Raw genomic sequence first — 17,632 nt, forward strand, 5'->3', positions numbered from 1 at the left:
GACATTCTTAAGCCATAATTAGAAAATCAGTTGGGTCTTGTCCCAAAAAATTCAGAAGCAGAACCAACATGTTTGCTTACATAGGACATGCTGTTCCGGACGATGAAATTCAACGTGACGCAACACGGGACGAAAAATCACTAACAAGAACATAAACTTGACACATCGGGTGCGATGTATAGCAACAAAATATGTGAGGTCACGTAAGCTAAGAGGATTACTCGACAAACCAATGCAAGTTGCCATTGCAACCAAAACTATAGAAAATTTGAGTAAAAAGGTGAAGCTAAACCGCTTAGTTCTGTTTGGTTTCCATGTCTGGCGTGGAACATGCTGAAGGATTACCGATTGGCATGAAAAAGATTTGACCTGTTGCTGGTTTTGTTTAGATTGCAGAGTTGGATTTTCTTTTGAGTTGCGATCGGCTGCGTTGCGGATCTCTGGCACATTTCGCCTATGGATATGGGATAGTAGATCATCTGTGAACACATCTCAACCAGAGATTAACTTCTTTTGTCGGTGACATGCGATGATCTAGAAGTCCTATTCTGAGTTGAAGAAGTAGCGAACATCTCAATCTGTCGATTTCAACGTCGACATATGACCAACTTCGACGAGGAAATCGATCGTTGTCGAGTAGTAGTCAATGGCGGATTAATACTCTAACATGAGATGAAGGCAATTCTTTCCTACCGTTCATCTCTTAAACAGTTTGCTTTGATTTCTCTGCTTGCTTTCAGCTTGCAGCTTCTGTCATCTTCTATACCCAACTACCATTCCCGAACCATCTCCTTGTTTTCTAAAGCAATGACGGGTTCAAGCTAATATTATTGCATTGGCCAAGTCTCTCTCTCGCTCTCTCTCTCTCTCTCTCTCTCTTATTTAAAGCCATCTTTGTGCAATTTAATAGAATAAACCACTATGAAAACCCTAAAGTGGGAAAAGTACCAAAAAAAGTCCTAAACCTATTGTATTTGTACAAATTCAGTTCTAAATCTTTTAATTGAACCAATTTAGTCCTAAACATTTTTGTATTAGTACCAATTGAGTCCATCCCGGCCAATTTTGATATAAAAAAAAACACTCAATTAGACGGCGGCCAGTCTTGACATGAACATATTTTAATAATATTTTAATTTTTTCCTTTTTTTCCTTTTTTTATCCCTTATGGCTATGGATAGGCAATAGCCTCTAGGCGACCCTTGCCGGCCACTAGGGTGAGGGCTCACGCCGTCCCTCGCCCAAACCTAGCGAGGGCCGCGACGCTCAAATCGTAATACCCTCCCTCGGATCGGGTGAGGGCGTCCGGGCCTTAACAACCCTCAATCTTAAGTAAAAAGAAAAGTAACATTAAAAGAAAGGAAAAAACACTAAAAAAGAGAAATTGTTAAAAATATTTATGTCAATGCCGATCGTGCCATGTAGGATGGTTAGCGTCCATGTTCGCGATTTCAAGTCAAAATTGGCCGGATGGACTCAATTGATACCAATTTAAAAAAGTTTAGGACTAAATCAGTATCAATATAATAAGTTTAGAACTTTTTTGTGTACTTTTCTCTGCATAAAGCAACATATGAAAAACATGGAAAAAATTGCATAAATAAAGGGTGTGAAAGAAAAGGTGGCTACTTGATCCAACCACGTGCATTATCTCCCTTTCCCAACTCAATTTCCATCTTGCTCGTCTATATATTTATCATTTTCCGTGTACAATTACAAGTATATTTATCATTTTCTATATTTAGCAGCCTTCCACTATGATTATTGGGCTAAGGCAACGACATGTAAAAGAGGACATTGATTGCCTTATCTCCTCAAGAGTGAAGACCTCCATGTGAACCGTGCCCAACGTTGTCAGGGAACCTCGGCAACGTCTCCTTCGTTGCTGTCCTTTTTGGGCAGGCACATGTGCATGTGCTTGCCATCCTTCACAGGCCGCCTCCGTGAACACTGCACATGACCTCCAGGACCAAAACACCGTGTCCGAACATGTCGGTCTGAACCGAGGCCCGCCCCCGCCCTGACCAGTTATGGTGCAAGGGATCCTTCGGCGCTTAAGAGTGAGCAGTTTCAAGATCGATTCGGGTTCCACTTGAAATTTGAGACCCACCCGTTGCAACCGATTCTTCAAGTTTTGAAACCCATAACCTGGAACCCTGAAATATGAAACCTATTTTGTCACAGGTTCCGAGGTCGGTTTCAAGTTCTAGGGATGAGCGGTTGTATGTACAAAGTAAATTTGGCCAAATTAGATAGACGAAGAATATGAAACGTAAATAAAATAGCAGTCTCGATCATGGATATCGTCGGAAATGGACGCTCAAACTAGAGGTTCCGAATTACACATTTATCATCGGACACCATGGAATGCCGTAGGATCGCACAAAGACATAAAACAAGAGAAAAAAACACAAAAACTTGTTCCAGGTTCCTAGAACCCGCCAGTCGGAACCAATTCCCCAATTTTTAAAACTTGAAACCCGATCGGTTTCCACTAATTCGATTCTTCGATTCCCAATTCTATCATGGAACGATGCTCACTACTAACGGTGCTGATCATGCGGGCTTTATCCCCGTCTTTTCTCTGCCTATATGGCCAGTACTCGAATTCCCATTGTCCAACTCCATCCCGGCTTTATCCCCGTCTTTTCTCTGCCTCCCGGCAAGCACAAAAATCAGGACTTCCGAGCTTAGAAAAGCGAAAACCGCGATCGTGATCGCGGCTGTAAACCATTGCGACCGAAGAATCGGTTGCTCCGGAAGAATGAAAGACTGGAAAATTAGTTTTGATCAACCTATCACTCAATGAAAAGTCAAGTGTAACTGAAGCTCCATGCTAGAATCTTGTGAGACTGAACATTTTGCCCTGTCGCGGGGTTAAATCAATGTACGTTTCATTTCATCTTCAAAAAACTTGAGAAAGATTCGCTGTGATGTTCAAGAAGGTCGCTTCGGCCGCTTCACAGCACCGGCGCCATCGTGACATTCAATACTGATTTCAAATTTGTCAATCCACACATCAAACTCAATTCCCAACAAGAGTGCCGGGATTCCCATCGAGCGTCCAATTCTGTAGCTCGAGATTCTGAGACTCGGTCGTGTCGTGCCATTGATGCTGCCGCACAGCACGACACCTAGATGAACACCAGTCCGTGGCCCGTTTGAAAGTTCCGGTAAGTAGTCATGGCGAAAATGAAGGAAGTATAGAATGGCAACACATTCAAAGAATTCAGAGCTCACGCAGGTATCTTGTTTTGCCAGCACAAAGCGCCGCCGATCGGGAAAGGCGTGTCGTTGGTTAATTGTGAGGAATCGAGATTCGATGGTGTCGTTGGTCAGCAGATCAGCAGAAGAGTTGAGGCCATTGAAGAAAAACTCAGTAGATGAAACTTGTGGAGAGAGTGTGAACAGGGGAAATGGGACAAGAAATTGGAACATGAAGACGAGTTTGTTATAGTAACTTCGTCAAAGCGGAGTTGTTGTGATTTAGCTAAAATCAAAGGATGCCACAATTATTTAGTTCGTAATTCTTATTGTTCTTTCTTGAAAGGCACTTCCCTCTTTCTTCTGCATAAGAATCTTTTTTTTTTTTAACCACAGCTATCAGAAAAATGCTACACGTTTTTGGTTGAATTATTTTGTCCTAATCAAGAATGTTTGTTTGGACCGACTTCTTTTTTTTTTTTTTGGTCCAAAGTTTGGACAGACTTCAAAATGCAAAAAGTTTCAAATTATGTGGTGTGTTTCGCTCATTTTTCTATTTGTATCGTCAATTATTCCAACACTTTGGATTCGTGCAATCAAGTCTTTTTACCCAATCATCGTAATTATTAACTCTGTCGAATTGCTAAACATGATAATGTTGATATAGTGCTAGGTGGACATGTCCTCGATGATGTTCGATGGCTGCTAGCCATCTCTCACATGGTAAGAGTATTAAGGTGTGGTTCATGCTCCATATCGATAGGAAATAATTCCGAGCTTGAGCTTGGGTCTATGAATATCTACTGCTATATGTATTATTTTTAGCTAGTAATTGAGTGTTGTAATAGAGATGTGTGATATGCTAATTACAGTGGAATCATTTGCTGGATGTATCCTAGTTTAAGGATGAATTAGGATAAATCTTGTGTTTCAATTTCTCTTTCTTGCTTTTAAACTCTATTTCGTTGTGGTTGTGTGGTGAATTCTAAGAAGGAGTGGGATTGGACAGTCACCATCATACTTAAGCGTGCAAGGTCGCATGAACTTGCGTGTGTATTTTAATTTTCTTTTTGAAAAGTTCAAAATGACACATGTGAATAGTAACATTCAAGTATTTGATACTATCGAAAGTTGTAAGAAAAAAAGGGTAAGCCAAATTTAAAGAGTAAGGGAAAATAACATAAATAGACTTTTACACATTCTCATCTTGCAGATTATACAATTGTAAGTGCGTGAATTCAAAATTAATATGAAGTGTGAAGCACAATTTAGAAATTAAAGGATGCAAATTACAGTTTCCTCTTCATAAATAAAAATAATTTAGACAGGGAATTCAACCCACCAAGTCAACGACCGCTTCAATAGACCTGTCTGGTTCCCGTTGAATTTGTCCACACCGTACGCGCAGATAATTGGCCGCCGGCTGCCATTTTGTCAAGCAACACGGATTTGAATTCAGCTTTCACTTTCGACCAAAAAAAAGAAAAAGAATTCAGCTTTCACTTCAAGTTGTGACGTCACGCTCACAACATTTTCATATTCATTTTGAAACAAGGTATGTATATTAATTTAACATGGTTGATGCTATGAATGTATGCGAATAATCGGATTTATGGACATCGAATAATGCTTTACTCGTAAGGTGACCGACTCGATTTCCGGGGCTGTCTCAATCGAATCTCCTCGTGGTAAGACTTATCTATTTGAAGTAGACTTTTCCGAAAAACCCCTTTTTCTATATTCATGCAAGCTATAAAGATTGTTTTGTTTTACGCCAACAAATTTGGTAAGATATTTGAAAATGTCAAAATAACCATACAAGCTATTAGATGGTAGTGAATAATTGGACATTTCTCTCACCAACATAGGGGTTAAACCGAATGGGAATGAAAGAGTTTAGAAAAAGAAACGAGTATTGTTCATATAAATTCATATATATTTCCTAAAGGTTTAAACTTTTATGAAAAAATTATTCACCCAACGGGGTATCGGAGTCGGGTCAACATTTCGAGATCGACAATCCATGTCAATCTTCCGACGATCGTTGTTGCTACCGTTCTATCAATTTCTCGTTCCTCTAAGTATCCTGTTAAAATGTTGAGTTGGATGGTATAAGTATATCTGATGATCGATAACGGGAATTTTTTTTAAAATGTAGGCTTCATTTGTTTAGCAAAGAATGCATTATTAAAAAAATATTTTCCTATAAATAATTGCTTATGTCACTGACTGAAAGTAATTAGTTAGTAAAAAAAATTCATTATGATAATAATTTATGTCTAAATATTTTCGAGAATAATGAAAATGATTTTTATTTATTCATTTTTGTAAGCAATATAAACGATTATTTTGGCCAGCTATTGATTTGTGAGTTGTGGGGGCACTTCTACGAGGTGAAAGATCGCTGCCTAAACATAGTACAAGTGAGAAAATTTTTCACATATTCTAAGTAATTTTTTTTGGTCAAAATATTCTAAGTAATTAACTTTCATCTAATTTAAATCTTCACTATTAGAAGGTTAAACTATTTCCTCAACATTCTACAAAGTTATTATTATTTTTTAGATAAATCCCTTCACTTTTTAAATATTTGTCACTGGCTTTTCATCCTCATCGACAACTTTTAAAGTTACCACTCAAAAGAGAATTAAAAAAAAATCGATTAAAAATAATTTTAATCTCTTTGAGCTCTTAGATTTGGCGGATCTCTAGGGTGTCCCTCTAATTTCTTTTGGCCATTTACGCGGTTCATCAAGTTCTAATGTTTTATATGTGTATAAATAAAGATCGATTCGGGATGGGTAGGTTCTAAACAAAGAATCTGGAACCTACCTTGTCAGAATCGGTTGCCGATTACATTAGGATTTAGCCCGAAACAAAACTAGGCGATCCCGGGATCAATCCAAGAACCGATCTTAATTTTAAATAATATAATTACAATTTTAGGAATATGTATAATGTCAACACTTTGTGGCCTAATGATTTAGTCGTAGATGGATTTCCTAACTTTTATAGTTTAGAAACTCATCTCCAAACAACGTATATGTAAAAAAAGCAAAAAAAAAAAAAAAAAATTTCCTGCATCACTAGGAAATACCACATCCATTCGTCTCGCGACGTCTCGATTTCCGCCTTGCATTCAACATTTTTCAAAACGAATTTTCGAAGGGCACGGCCTTGTCCAATTAAATCCAAAAAGAATTTGAAATTCCAAGATTGTGTTTTCAAATTGGATTGTGAAAAGAGTCATCCTTCGATTTTTAGCTTTACCCGATTCATTGAATTGGCCTTCTTCTTTTTTTTCCGCCCTTTTGTACTTCGACAATGAATGTGTCTATTCAGCTGCGTGAATTTAATTCTCTTTAAGATCCCATTGGCCTTGCTACCAAATCATGTGACTGCCAATTGAATGGCCTTTTTGCAAACCATCGTGCAATGTATTTAGGTGAGATTCTCATTTTCAGATAAAATATGATTTTCACCTTTTCAAATTTTAATTAATCAAGCAATCATTAAAAATTTGGCGGCAAAACTTCGAAAGAGAATATTACATCGCCAAAGGATATTTTTTTATTATTTCGCATGACTTTTCGAGAAGATTCTCCTGGCAAAGATGAAATCAGCAGAAATTACGACCCGGAGCGATCCGAATAGCACCGACATTGACACACAACACGACACGCCAATATATCATTTATTAAAAAAAAGAGAATTTTGACACGTTGTATGTTAACCGTACGTTTAAAATATACATAATAGATTATTATTTATATATGAAAATATCAGCGATGAGTTTATTCTTCCTTTTCTTATATTAGGGATTTGTGATTAGATTTTTTTTTTTTTTTTTTTGTCTAGGTATATTAATTTTGGGGTGGCTGGGTATTTGACTTAGATTTACATTTTGACTCGTTATTTATTGAAAATCCTTAAAATTGATCTCGTGCATGTCGGGATGCCGGACTCATATGTTGTTGGCGTGTCCGGAATACCGATTACGTGTTGATTGTATGTCGAATAGTATCAGAGTGTCCGACACGCATTCAATAGGACACGGAGACTCTCGGAGAGTGTCCGTGCTTCTTAGGGGGCGATCCAATTCAATTTGATTTAAAAAGACCTCCAAATTTTAGAAATGTCTGCTGATAAGTGGTAAGTACAGCAATAATACAATTGATTTTGCGTTAAGTATAGCGGTCCTTGAATGGTGTGCGTCACCCCACATGGGCCATATCATTGAAAATTGCTTGGATTTTCTTAAATGTAAATGTTTTATTTTTGTTTTTACATTTTTTTAATAATCCTGCTCTCCTCCCGCCTCAAAACAGCAGGACATGAAATAACACGCGAACGTGTGTTAATCCCCAGATTTGTTCTGAGAGGCCCTCGATTTCCTCGAAAATAAAAATGCCATTTTGATTCGTTGCAAAATAGAAAAAAAAAACCCACGAGACCAATCGAAACGGGGCCTAATCTGCTCCTGCTGATTCCTACAGATTTGTATTTTTTTTTTATTTCCCAATATTTCCGCGCTGTTGTAGTTGTCCATATCACATTCACTCACTTTGATCGGCGTCTCTGCACTGTTTCACTCCATCTTTCGTTATTCGTTTCTATTTCTAATGCAAGAGTCTTGTTCGGATTTGCCCATTCCCTTTTCCTACTTGCGTTTGTTCTGTCGAATTCAGCATATAAACTCAAGTGTTTGATTTAACTGGATTTGTAATTGGTGATTTGTGACTGGGATTGCAACAACAAGCACTCTGTGCAATTCGGAGGCGCCCATTGGGTTTTTGGCTGGATTTGGCGAAGTGGGTATCGGTTCTTACTGCTCAGATTTCAGAGAATCTAGCGAAGTTCTGTGTTTGATTTGTTGAATGAGAGAGCGAGGAGAGAGATGATAAGACCACATGTGGGTTTGGAGGAACAATGACTGGAGGGTCATTGGGGATCCGCTCCGGTAGTTATGGCTCTCTGCAACAACAGCAGCTGCTCCTCCAGAACAGTGCGTTGCCAATCCAAACTACGCCGCCGCCTCCGTCGCTGCCACGGAAGCCGAGCAAGATGCCAAAGGAGAAGGAGAGGCTGTTTCACTGGATCGTCAAATTCGCCGGCAGGAAGAAAGTGGGCATGCTTTTCCTGTGCTTGATATCCGCGGCAGTTTTTGGTTGGGTTATGTATGTGGGCAATGGCAAAGGTTAGATTTTTTCTGGGTTCATGTTGTCCTCTGTTTTCAGATGCTCGCATCGTACCCGATCGCTTGTGACGATAGAAATGATGTCTGATTGTCACATTCAGTTGACCAGTTTGATCTGGAATTTTTTTTTTTTTATCTCCTTGTCTGGATTTCAAGATGTTAATATTAACACATCTATAGTGTGAGGAAGAAGCTAGCCAAATTAATGACTGGGAATCGTGATATGGTATTCATATATAATAATACCCAGTTTGGATTAGCTTGGCGTGATGCTTTTCTCGCCTCTTGTTTTTTGGGTAATTTCCACTTGCACTAAAGTCCTTTTTGGTTCTGCATTCGAGAAATTGTGATTCTGCCTTTTCTTATATTCTAAGATTGACGATCTAGACGTAAAGATACGTGCTATGGACTCCATTCCTGGGGATCGGATTTAATTGAGTCTGAGCTGCTTTGCACTTGCTTATTTTTCTGGAAAAGCTACATTCACTTGAACAATTTGATCTGGATTTCAAGATGTTAATGGTAACACATCTGTAGTGTGAGGAAGAAGCTAGCCAAATTAATGACTGGGAATTGTTGTATCGGATTCATATATAATACCCAGTTTGGATTAGTTAGGCATGTGATGCTCTTCTGGCCTCGTCTTTCGGTAATTTCACTCGCACTAAAGTTCTTTTTGGTTCTGCATTTGAGAAATTGTGATTCTCCCTTTACTTGTATTCTAAGATTGATGATCTAGACATTAAGATACATGCTGTGGACTGCGTTACTGGGGATCCATGATTTAGTTGAGTCTGAGCCGCTTTGCACTTGCTTATTTTACTGGAAATGCTACTGGCAGAAATTGTAGATTTAGAAGTGCATGTTGTAAATCTCAGTTTTCCCGCTGGTTCATGGTCGATAATTAAATATGAGATTAGCTTTGTTTTCAGGTGAAGATGCACAGGATGCGGTCAGCTTTGTTAGTTTCACCAATAATAGCTTGACTACAAGCAATCCTGTGTCTTCTCCAACAAATGTGGGACAAAGTAGTAATAATGTTTCATTAGTTGACACAGATGGAAGAGATGCAAATAAAATCATGTCTCTGCCACCGCCTCCCCTGAGATTTTTTCTGGGCTACACACTCCCTCCAGGCCATCCGTGTAATAGTTTCACCTTACCTCCCCCTCCAGCAGACAGGAAAAGAACTGGACCTCGGTGTAAGTGTTGATCTTTCATGTTTTTTAATGATCAATTAATATTGGTTGAATTTGCAAAGTATGGATCTGATTATATGAGATCAACTTGCATACCTTGGAATACGGTGGATGTGTAGGTGCTAGGATGTGAATGCAAATTTTTGGCACAATCTTTGATGTAATGTTACTCTCTTTTGTTTGTGCGGGTTTCAGCTTGTCCTGTCTGTTATCTTCCTGTTGAAGAAGCCATTGCCTTAATGCCAAAAGACCCCTCACCATCACCAGTGCTTAAGGATTTGACGTATGTATATGAGGAAAATTTAAGTAGAGATGGGGAGTTTGGAGGATCGGATTTTGGTGGTTATCCCACTTTGAGACAGAGGAATGATTCATATGACATAAGGGAGTCTATGAGCGTGCATTGCGGGTATGTACATTTACATTTACTGTCAGACTTGTGCATGTATTTATAAAATCCTTCCTTTGCCAAGTGCTGTTTCTTTCACTCTCAATATATTCTTGCAATAGATTGGAAATATTAATTTAGTTTCTCTTGTATTGCTTGTCCATTGTGCCTTATGATTTACCATTCGGTTGTCTGCCAGGTTTGTTAGAGGAAGTAAACCTGGTAGACAGACTGGATACGATATGGATGAATCTGACCTTCTTGAGATGGAGCAGTGTCGTGGTGTGGTTGTTGCATCAGCAATATTTGGTATTGTCCCTTGTCTAGCTTTACACTGAGCTTTGTCTTTTTCCCTCATACACCAGAGAACTTCCTATTTACGAACAAATTTTCATCAGGAAATTTTGATGAGATACAACAACCAAAAAACATTAGTGAATATGCCAAGAAGAACGTATGCTTCTATATGTTTATTGATGAAGAAACGGAGGCATTTTTGAAGAATGTCAGTGCTATTGATGAGAACAAGAGGAGTGGGTTGTGGAGAATTGTCGTTGTCCGTAATCTTCCTTATGCGGATCCAAGACGCACTGGCAAGGTAATATTTGATTAAGTAACAACAGTTTGAGGGGTTGAAATGGACTTTTGATTCCTGGCAGCTAGCCGTTTGATAATATGTTGCTTTCCTTATGGGTGGGAGGGATCGATTGGTGAATATACTGGGTAGAGATTATGTTGGTCTGAAAAGGGAGTTGTTGCATGATAGGCGGTTTGGATTTTATAGTGATCGCGTGATTATTATTACTGCAATAGTGCAAACTAACAGCCTAATTTTTCTGGGTTAAATCATGCTAATATCAGAATGCTTAGATGGGATTTCTCAGGAGAAAATATTTTGTATATTGTTACACGCTTGACGTGGTCTGACTGGCCATTATCAATGCTTGCAATTCACACCCAACCAACTCTCCGACATGGTATGACTTATTGAAATATACCTTTTGCTAGTAGAGTGCAAGATATGGTCTGACACCTTACCTGTAGGCTTATTAATCTTTACCTTTTCGTTTGATCGATACCAATCAATGGGAGATATTTACTTTTGCAGCCGTTGTCATTCTTACTATGCAATAGCTGTTAATATGTTGTAGAAATGGAAAACAGGTTTTGGTTCTTACCTTTGGGACTATCATTCATTATGTATGAATCTTTGTGCCCTCAAAGCTGTATGCTGGTTCTCACCTTCTGCTATTCTGATTGCAGATCCCAAAGCTTCTTGTGCACAGGATGTTCCCAAATGCTCGCTATTCTGTTTGGATTGATGGAAAACTTGAACTTGTGGTGGATCCTTATCAAATACTTGAAAGGCAAGAATGATTTTCTTTTACTTTCACTTCATATGGGGAATTCATGCCTAGAGACATCTAAGAGTAGTAGGCAGTTACGCTCTATTTATATTTCTCCTGTGGGTAGGGAATTAGATAATGTCCGGAACGAGAGACAAAGTAGTCTCTGCACTAACAAATGGCGTCTTGTGTGTTTTACACTAACAAGTTCTGAATGTGAGAACTTTCAACACCAAATGGAATTCAGCTTCTTGGATAAAATGAACATAGTGTCATTAAAAAAAATAAGTACAAAACCACTGATTATTAACTGACTCCCTTCTTATTGCTGAAGATAGAATGCACCCAGTCAATTGTCAATATAAAAGTATCGGATTCCACTGAAATATCTGCCCCTATCACCTTTACAGCATTCTTTTCTTCTGCAAAATTTTAGTACAAGTGTTTTCATGGCGATTCATTTTTTCTACTTACAGTAACTATAAAGCCAATACCCCTGCTCTCTTTGCTCACCTCCCATCCTTTTTTCATGGTAATGATGAGAAAATTGATCTTAATTGCTGTGATGGATTTGCCTTGGTTACTCTGTTGGAATTTGATGACATTGAGAAAGTTGATGGGTTTCTCATGGGATGTATTTTTGGATCATAAGTCAAATCGGACTTGAGGCTAATGGTCATGTGGAAGAACGGAATCCACAAATGGCAACAAAGGAATTATATGCACTGTGCTTTTGATGATCTGTGTGATAAATAAGTAATGCATATTTTTAGTGATAAATGTATATAAGGGAACAAAATGATGATATTATAATTTCACTAAACATGAGCTATGTTCAGAGCTTTAAAGAAAACCGTTACCAAAGAAACTTTCATTTGCATTTCAGTGCTTTAGAAAGTTCAGCACTAAAAATCGAGTATTACAATTTACTTTACTTGATTTTCAATTTTTTTATCTGAATGCCTGGTAGAGCCTTCAATCATTATGTTTACGTCACTCCTGGCACTTCCTTGTTCTGTATATACTCTTGAGAAAATGGTTTGCTTGGGTGCTTCAGGTCGGGTATGGAATCTAGTCATATTTGGTTTCTGCAAATTATTTAGTTTATAACTTTAGATATTCATTCCTGGCTTAGGATGTAAAAGACACTATCAGTTTTCCTTTCTGCTTAACTTAAGTTTGTGATTAGCTGCATTCAGAGCTGTGTCATATTGTTGCCAATACAGCTGCAGGATGCTGTCCGGGTTTTATTTGTAATATGTTGGTAGAATAATCTTCAGTTAACATGTCAGTGATCTTATTTTGCTAGACCAAGTTTTGCATACCAGTTAGGAACAGTTTTGAAGTTGGTCAACTGTTTTCTCAAGTTAAAGGTGTCCTGAAAAGTTCATGTGACAAGCCTAGTTGTGACCTTCTCCCGTGTTATCGAATCACTGCATTGAGGTGGTGGTTGTTTCCATGTACTTGATCTTGTTCTTTGGGCATTATGAGATTGCTAGTAGTAGCTAAACTGAGCGACTTATAGTTTGATTTATTTTCAAAAGCCATTAAGAAGTATAAACAGCAAAAAGAAGTCATGCAGAAACTGTTACTATATAGCTCCTAATGACTCCTAGACTTCTATCTGAACTGTATCTCAACTTCCTTTTTTCCACAATGCAGGTTCTTGTGGAGGAAAAATGCCACTTTTGCTATTTCAAGACATTACAGACGCTTTGATGTCTTTACAGAAGCGGAAGCAAATAAAGCAGCAGGGAAGTATGACAATGCTTCTATAGATTTTCAGGTTGAGTTCTACAAAAAGGAAGGCTTGACCCCATATTCTGAGGCCAAGCTTCCTATTACAAGTGGTAAGGCACTATTTTCTCATTTTCTGTTTGTATTTTCGTCTTCTGTGAGTTCGTCTTCTTGCCTAATAGTGGTTTCTTACAATGTGCTCTGTCTTACCGCTTGACACAGATGTTCCTGAAGGATGTGTGATCATAAGGGAGCACATCCCCATCTCAAACCTTTTTACATGCCTTTGGTTCAACGAGGTGGAACGTTTTACCTCTAGGGACCAAATAAGCTTTTCAACCGTTCGAGACAAGATTGCGTCCAAGACGAATTGGACCATAAGTATGTTCTTGGATTGTGAAAGGAGAAATTTTGTGGTCCAGGTAAATCATTCGTCCAATACTCAATTGCTCCTCTTGTCTTTTTTCTTGCTTCTGAAACAGGACTCCTAGAGGTAGGAAATGGATTAGAAGCTTTAATAATACCTGATAAGAATTTCCATGCTCTATTCATATTTGGTTTATATGGACAAGCAGCTGTCTTTTCGTGGGTAGTTTCATGGAATAATGATTTCAGGGCGTATGGTTTTTCAATCTTCAATCGACACTTTAGATGTTGATGAGAACCTAGCACGTGGCGGCCTGTTTTTCCTGCTCCTTTCCTTGTAGTGAACTGTGTTGAGCATGAATTGATGTTCTTTTCTTATCCGTTTGGTTGGATGATAATGTTTAGCGAAATTAGCTCTCTTTTTCCTCTGTTTAATTATTCTAGTCTCCTATTTTCGCTTTCTCGGTACATGCAGAAATACCACAGGGATGTGTTGGAGCATATGGCTCCTCCTGTTCCTGTCCAAATTTATCCTCCCCCGCCTCCACCTGTTTTGGTCCCAGGGAGTGTAATTAAACAAGCTCCTGAAGTTCCCAGTCAAGGGATAGTAGGAACACCAGTTAAGAAAGTCCCGGTGAGGCGAAGAGAGAGGAGGAGTTCACGGCGGCATCGAAAAGTCGCTGCCGGAAATAGGGACCCCGATTCGAGATGAATCTGTTTTGGTTTTGTTTTTGTTTCTGTTTTTTCCCTTTTCCTTCTCCTTGGAAGCTATTATCATTCTTTCTCCTCCCTTTCGAGAATTTTCGTCCGCAGGCGAAGAAGAGTGTTGTATTTCCGTACTCGCAAGGAGGAATTTCCATTCGATTTTTAGCATTTTTGCCCCCGAAATTGGAAATTTGTCGATTCGTTGTTCAATTTTTTTGTGTATATATATTTATTACTTCCAATAATTGGACAAGATCAGGTGCTTTCAAATCCCTCAAATGGTAGTTTGACCCTTTCCTTAACATATTGCGGGTACATCGAATCGATGTGTTGTCCGGGATTTTTTTGAACACCTAAATAATCTTTCACCAGGTATTGACATAAGTTCTTCGGTTATAAAGAGAAATACGTTCTTCGACTATCGTATTTGTGCTTAAAAAAAAAAAAACTTATGATTGAAACCATATGGATTGAGGAGGTGCATTTGCGTTATGTTACGAGTAAAAAAAAAAGAATTTCCCATTTCAGATAATTTCAAGTAAAATTGTCCAACAAATTCCTGAATCTATTATACGGCAGTCAATTTACTCATAAATCTTTCAATTGTGTCAATTCGGTTCTAAATCTTTTCACGGTTTGCCAATTTCATCCTAAACCTTTCGATTGTGTCGACTCGGTCATAAACCTTTTAGCAGTGTAATGGATTTATGATTTTTTTGGTAATTTACCCATTAAAATATTTCTTTGGAACTGTTTACTTTTGTAGATGCATAGGTGGCCTTTCTTTTTCTTGGTGACCAAATAGTAAAAAAAGTTTGGCGGAATTTAGCTTGTTGGTGTCTCTCTTTCCTTTGTTTGAAATTGGATTTTGCGTGTGACATAATAGTCAATCAAAGCAATCCTCTTTATTGACCTTTTGATGTGGGACCACGAGTCGCGCAATATAAAAAAAAATAACAATAATAATTATACTTCACATCCAAACTTCCTAAGCGTCACACCTAGGGTTTCTCAAGGCGTCGTACCTAAGAGAAGAATTGCAATGGGAGAATTATTTTATTTTTTTTAAAAAAGAAACCTATGTTACGGTTATGTCAATTCACTCATAAGCACTTTTTTATTTTATCAATTGAGTCATTAACATTTTGTATTTTTATCTATTCGGTCCACCTGGTCAATTTTAGTCTAAAATTACTTACGTGGAGCGGCCGGCGCTAACATGGACAATTTATAGTAGTATTATGCCACTTTTTATTTATTTATTATGTATCTTTCTTTTTTTTTTCTTTTCTTTTTCTTGCTTCTTCTTGTAGTCGGTCGTTGAGGCAGAGAGGTTGACCTTGCTGACCTATGTACTCGCTCCGCCGGCCACTTACAAGGGTGAGCCTTGCCCGTCCCTAGTGAGGCGTGACCTGGCTGTCACAAGGTGAGGCCGAGCTTCACCCAAATTTGGCGAGGCTCAACATCATTGTCTCTAGGCAAGTTTGGCCTCGCCATGGCTAGGCGAGGCTCGACCTCGCAAGAGGCTAGAGAGGGTGAGCATTGTTAGAGGTCGGCGAGGTCCACCTCGTTGGCCGGAGAAAGAAGGAAAGGAAGAAAAAAAAAAGAAATAGAAAGAGAAAGAAAAAACAAATATTTTGAAAAATTTTTACGATATAATTAAAGATTACCCACACAATCGTCGATTGCGCCACGTCATCGATTTCCAATCAAAATTGATTAAATGGACTGATCTATTCACAAAACTGTTATAAGCGAACTCAACATTGAAGAAAATATTTGATCCCACCTAGCGATGTGATCACTAAACACAATAGCTCAAGCGCTCATGTGTTTCCGGACGATAGGTAGAAGAGAACTTCAATGTTGGGAAAATTGTCTAAAAAATCCTAAAGTTATTGGCCATTTTAGTCCTAAATCTTCAAATGTTATCAATTTTACCTTTTCACACTTTGCTAATTGAGTCTATCTAGTTGATTTTAATTGAAAATCGTTGAGTTAGACGCTAATGGTGCCATGTAGGACAACTGGTACTAGCGTGGACAATATATATTAAAATTTAGAATTTTTTAAACTTTTTTATTTCTTTTTCTTTATTTATTTTCCTTTTAAAAAAAATAAAGTTCAGCAAGGGTTGTTAGTTGACCCTCGACAATTGTAGGCGAGGACTGACCGACTCTCACAGACCACAAATGAGGGTCGCGAAGCCCATGCAGGTTGCGAGGAAGGGCTTCGTGGCCAGCGTGAGGTACGGTCGAGGGTCGCTAACCTTGCTCTATGGCTGGCAACGACTTTGTGGCCGGCGAGGGCCAATTGACTCTCGTCGGGCTTGGCATGAAAAAAGGAAAAGAAAGAAAGGGAAAAAGAGGGAGGAAAAAAAAAAAAGAAACTATAAAAATTGTCAATGTTCGCACTAGTCGTGTTACGAAGTCCAGTGTCTATATCAGCAATTTCGGATTAAAATTGCACGGATGAACTCAATTGGCAAAATATCAAAATGTTAATGCCAATATACATAAGATTTTTTGGATAATTCTTTCCCGTGAACTTTGTATCCGTTAGTTTCCGTAGGGTTCTCCATAAAAAAAGAACGTAATGGACTTATTACTTGTACTTTGTACGTAACAACGATTTACTCGGAGGAAGTACGTAAATCTCAATTGTTATGAAAATACACATTCCAAAAATTATCGCGTTCTTTCTTTTCGCTATACCATTTTGTTAAAAAAAACAAAAACAAAAACCTCTCCACAAGTTTCGGTCGGTAGATTACTTGAAACATGAAAGGTTAAAAAGATAGCCAACTACGATAAGATTGTGTGCATCCTGAAGGTTTACTTGAAAAACTTTTGATCTGGCTTCACCGCAAACAAAAATCTCAAATTATGTTCGCTTTGACATATTTATCTTAATTTTTTCTTTTGTGACACCAAAAATTCCAAACGTTGACCTATGTGACGCATTTACCTCCGTCAAAGTTCCGTTGCTGAGAATCGTTAAGTATTTGCCTACATGGGCGTCGGAAAGCAAACGATATTGACATGACGCCCATGTGGTTGTAAAATAAAAACGAAGCCGTGTCTGAAAAATTATTTGATAGAAACTTGACGAAGAGTAAATCTGTCACATAAGCACACAATTTAAGAGGTTTTTAACGCTATACAAAAAAATTTAATGCTAACATCAATGTCGGCAGTTTTCAATCAAAATTGATCTAATTGACTGAATTGATAACAATGCAAATGGCTTATGGTTAAATTGATTTAATTGAAAGGTTTAAAACTGAATTGATACTAATGAAATAGAATTAGTACCAATTCGTTTGATTGGAATTTGACATTTTAAACTACGGACGGACCGATTCACAGTTCGGGCCGGCGTACGAAACTCGTGGTTGTCTTGTCAATGCTCAATGGGTCGGCCCGATCCAATTCCAGACCGGCCCGTCGATTACATTGGTTCTTGTAGTTCTTGTTACAACCTCGAGCTC

General features: G+C 38.3%; 1 protein-coding gene across 2 annotated transcripts; it reads left to right on the forward strand.

The window, feature by feature from the left end:
* The first annotated feature begins 7,621 nt into the window (after positions 1-7,621).
* LOC115739749 (probable hexosyltransferase MUCI70) lies at positions 7,622-14,421 on the forward strand. 2 transcript variants are annotated; one of them, XM_030672980.2, is made up of 9 exons: positions 7,622-8,401; positions 9,322-9,603; positions 9,796-10,009; positions 10,188-10,297; positions 10,387-10,586; positions 11,252-11,355; positions 12,997-13,184; positions 13,294-13,493; positions 13,913-14,421. In XM_030672980.2, exons 1-9 carry the CDS (start codon positions 8,134-8,136, stop codon positions 14,147-14,149), a joined length of 1,803 nt encoding a protein of 600 aa, XP_030528840.1. In that variant the 5' UTR covers positions 7,622-8,133; the 3' UTR covers positions 14,150-14,421. The 2 variants fall into 2 exon arrangements, with proteins under 2 accessions (XP_030528840.1, XP_030528841.1); XM_030672981.2 differs by having other exon boundaries at positions 7,625-8,401; positions 9,334-9,603.
* Positions 14,422-17,632: the final 3,211 nt, after the last annotated feature.

This window comes from Rhodamnia argentea, chromosome 9, assembly GCF_020921035.1.
Source record: "Rhodamnia argentea isolate NSW1041297 chromosome 9, ASM2092103v1, whole genome shotgun sequence".
Classification (NCBI taxonomy): Eukaryota; Viridiplantae; Streptophyta; class Magnoliopsida; order Myrtales; family Myrtaceae; genus Rhodamnia; species Rhodamnia argentea.

Bases quoted from the DNA above. Each gene is read 5' to 3' on its own strand.
- LOC115739749 (XM_030672980.2), top strand. From the start codon at position 8,134: ATGACTGGAGGGTCATTGGGGATCCGCTCCGGTAGTTATGGCTCTCTG. The intron at 10,010-10,187 runs GTATGTACATTT...GTTGTCTGCCAG, and splicing joins TCTATGAGCGTGCATTGCGG to GTTTGTTAGAGGAAGTAAAC. The intron at 10,587-11,251 runs GTAATATTTGAT...TTCTGATTGCAG, and splicing joins ATCCAAGACGCACTGGCAAG to ATCCCAAAGCTTCTTGTGCA.